Here is a 3,140-nt window from a genome sequence, read left to right on the forward strand (position 1 = left end):
TACTCTTTCTGGAATGGAATCAATGAATTACCTCTTTTGTTTCTATATTGGATGAATAGTTTTGCTTCCCCACCTCTCTCTGGTGTAATTTGTCTTCCTGCTACTTATGTCATCTTGATTATTATGCTTTTATGTATACTCTTTTGATTGTTTTTCTTTCTTCATTGCTATTGGTTAGGGCACATCATGCTCTGTCCCATTATTCTATTTGATGTTTCTAATAAAATTTTCTATATATTGGTGAACCTTATTATGTATCATTTTTGTTTGCTCTTTATGTTGCAGCAGAACCAGACTCTCAACTGTTTTCGACTTTTTGGCTTGCAGGATGTATCATATATCGACATTGACTAGGATGTAACCATCTACATCTGCCTTGGTGATACTCTGATTATCAGAGATTCAGTGTTGAGGAAGCCAATTAATTAAGTGCAGATGGAATGGAATCTTGCATTTCAGATATGGGTGAGGACAGGCTGATAGAGATTGTAATTTGTGAATTTCTGTTTAGATGGTTATAATATCGAAGAAGATTGTGTCAATGTGGAGTTCTTCTCTGATGGAAGACGGGAGGACATGGTGCCAGGATACACTCTGCTGCCATGGATGAAATGAATGAGTACCAATCTGTGATACAGTCCACATTTGTTGAAGGAGATGCAAATCTAGTTCCAGTCTTTGTAAAGAACACATTTTATTCTTTCATGGATATGTGCACTCAGAGACATCCTTGGATGAGTTTGTTGATATGTATGAGTTAGTCTTACAAAGGAAGTATGAGAACTTGCAGATCTTGAGTCAATTCAAACAAACCCTGAAACCCTGATACGAAGTCAGAAAGCAGTTACTAAGGACCAATTGCCAAATTGTAAACGAGAGAAACACTGAAGAAATTCCAGGTTGAGGTTCTTGGCATAGTCTGCTGTTCCAGCCTCTTACAGGTCAAGGTTGATGGGCCAGTTAAACACATATCGTTGAAGAACATGTTTTCTCTATAGATTGCTGCAAGCTGGAGACTAGGGAGTATGAAGTTTCTTTTAATGTCCTTAACCACAATGATGTGAATAATATGTCATCTCAGTACATTCTCACACACTGGAGAAGACAATTTAGCCATACCTGAGAATTTACGCATCTCAAGTAGGAAGCCGGGGCCATACCCAGAATCTCAGGAAGAAAGGGAAAAAACCGAGATTAACTCAATTCTTGGTCAGCTAGCATCAACCCAGAAACAAGGAAGAACCAGTAAATAAATGCAAGAAAATTCAAAAATGAAGAAAAGTACTGTAAGGGGAAAAAAAAAAAAAAGAGAGGAAGGAGAGAATAAGTGAGAAGTGGTATGGAAAAACACCTGAGAAAAGAACAAATTCTAGAGTGAACAGAAAAGGAAGGGAACCAGTCGAGCAACAACAGCAGCAGCAAGCACATGAAACTCACTTTATTCAATCCATTCTGTAACTTTCCATCTTGGGTTACATTCATATATATAAAAGAGAGATTAAAAAAAAATCATAAATAAACTCTGAAACAATGGTAAGTTCGAAACAAACTCCAATCCAACCTACTGACTGCTAATAGGAATAAAATAAAATAATGATTTTCAATTAAAAAAAAAAAAAAAACCCAAATTAATGGATAAATTCCTATATATCTCTAAATAGGCCATCACCCATGTTTGGACTTGGTTCTTCTCGGTTTGAGTTTCCAGACTGAGTCAAGCCTATCCAACCATAGAAAGCGCAACTGAATCAACTATAGTCCCCTAATATGATTGCATCTTAAGAAGATTTCAGTTTTCTATTTCCTTCTGAAATACAATACATTTTTTGCAGAGGAAAATGTATGTGTTTTCCATAAGCCACTTATTGTAGTTGATGATGAAAGGGAAAACAGGAATCTATCATGCTTTGGGACCTTAGAATATTCTCAACAGTGCATAACAGATGAAGATGCCTAACTCAAGTAATTTGGAGGAATCTGTATATTCTATTTCAGCATCAATAACTAGGCACAAGCAAGCACAAGTTAACTTCTGTTGCATCGGCCTGAGTCTTGTGTAAGCAACTGGTTCTTTACTGGTACAAGCAGATGATAGGCACTTCTTGACACCCTCAAGGAAATGAGCAGGTGCTTATTTGATTAGACTTTTCTGTACATCAGATGAATCTGAGTGAAGAAAGAAAGAATAATGATTTTTGTTTTCTCACTACTTAAATATGTTCCATGGTCCATCTGCTCTTCCATATCAGTGGGGCAACCAGCATCCATACTGCAGAAGATCAATTCTTTCTTTTGTAAGTATACTGGGTATACTTTAATAACATATGCAACTAATCTTCTAGATAAAAAGGGTTTCAAATAATGAATATGAATTCCAACTTTGATTAAGGCATTAACCAGGGAGATGGATATGAAATGGTCCATATGGATTAAAGGTTAGTTGGGCAATCCTCCCACCTAAACTTAGCTGGGTGGCTTTAGCTCACCTAATTTTGCCACATGACATATCAGGTGGGTTTGAAACATACTTGGTGGATGGGTAGACCTCAGTGCCACTTGCTCATATATCAAGTTCTAGACTAGATAGAGTTTGCTAAGTGGCAAAACAAATCATTGAAAAGCTAGGACTACCTAAGGGATGCATGGATATACATGTGGTAAGTGATTAGAATTGAGGCTGAAATTTGACAAGTGGCCGATCTAGACCATTCCCAAAATATCGAACGGCCAGAATTGTCATATGAACCTTCCATGTGGCACAATTAGTTGAGCTAAGTGGTCCACTAATTTTTTTTTTTAAAGAAATATCTTATATCTAATTAAAAATAATAATAATAAGATTTGAACTTGGATCTCTGATGGTGATGTACTAAGCTGATATGAGTTCAGATGAATACGTATTTGGTCCAATTGAATCCATTTGCAATTCCTAGGGTTGGTGATCTCTGGGAAAATTTCATGTTTGTTAGGAAAGTTGTCATGTGCTTACTGTAAACACAAACTGCTAGCCATTCATTGACAATTCTGACCCATGTACTGGTCCAACCCACATCAATTGTCCACCTGCAAAATTAATAACTTGTTCAGTATGTTTTGAAATAGGTGAACATCATTACAGCCCAAAAAAAAAGAGGGGGGGG

The 3,140-nt window shown here is 36.7% G+C and overlaps 1 protein-coding gene across 4 annotated transcripts in view; it reads right to left on the bottom strand.

Moving 5' to 3' along the window:
• Positions 1-1,412: 1,412 nt before the first annotated feature.
• LOC122070536 (probable serine incorporator) overlaps positions 1,413-3,140 on the bottom strand; it is an 8,396-nt gene continuing 6,668 nt past the window's right edge. For 3 of the 4 annotated variants that reach the window (XM_042634720.1, XM_042634722.1, XM_042634721.1), the window contains 2 exons: positions 2,990-3,063; positions 1,413-2,269 (listed from right to left, as the gene is read on the bottom strand). In XM_042634720.1, coding sequence (XP_042490654.1) covers positions 2,211-2,269; positions 2,990-3,063 — 133 coding nt within the window. In that variant the 3' untranslated portion in view covers positions 1,413-2,210. Of the gene's footprint in view, positions 2,270-2,989; positions 3,064-3,140 lie in introns of those variants that run through there. The other variant, XR_006137818.1, reaches the window with a different exon arrangement.

The sequence above is a fragment of the Macadamia integrifolia genome, unplaced genomic scaffold (assembly GCF_013358625.1).
Source record: "Macadamia integrifolia cultivar HAES 741 unplaced genomic scaffold, SCU_Mint_v3 scaffold94, whole genome shotgun sequence".
NCBI classification, from domain to species: domain Eukaryota; kingdom Viridiplantae; phylum Streptophyta; class Magnoliopsida; order Proteales; family Proteaceae; genus Macadamia; species Macadamia integrifolia.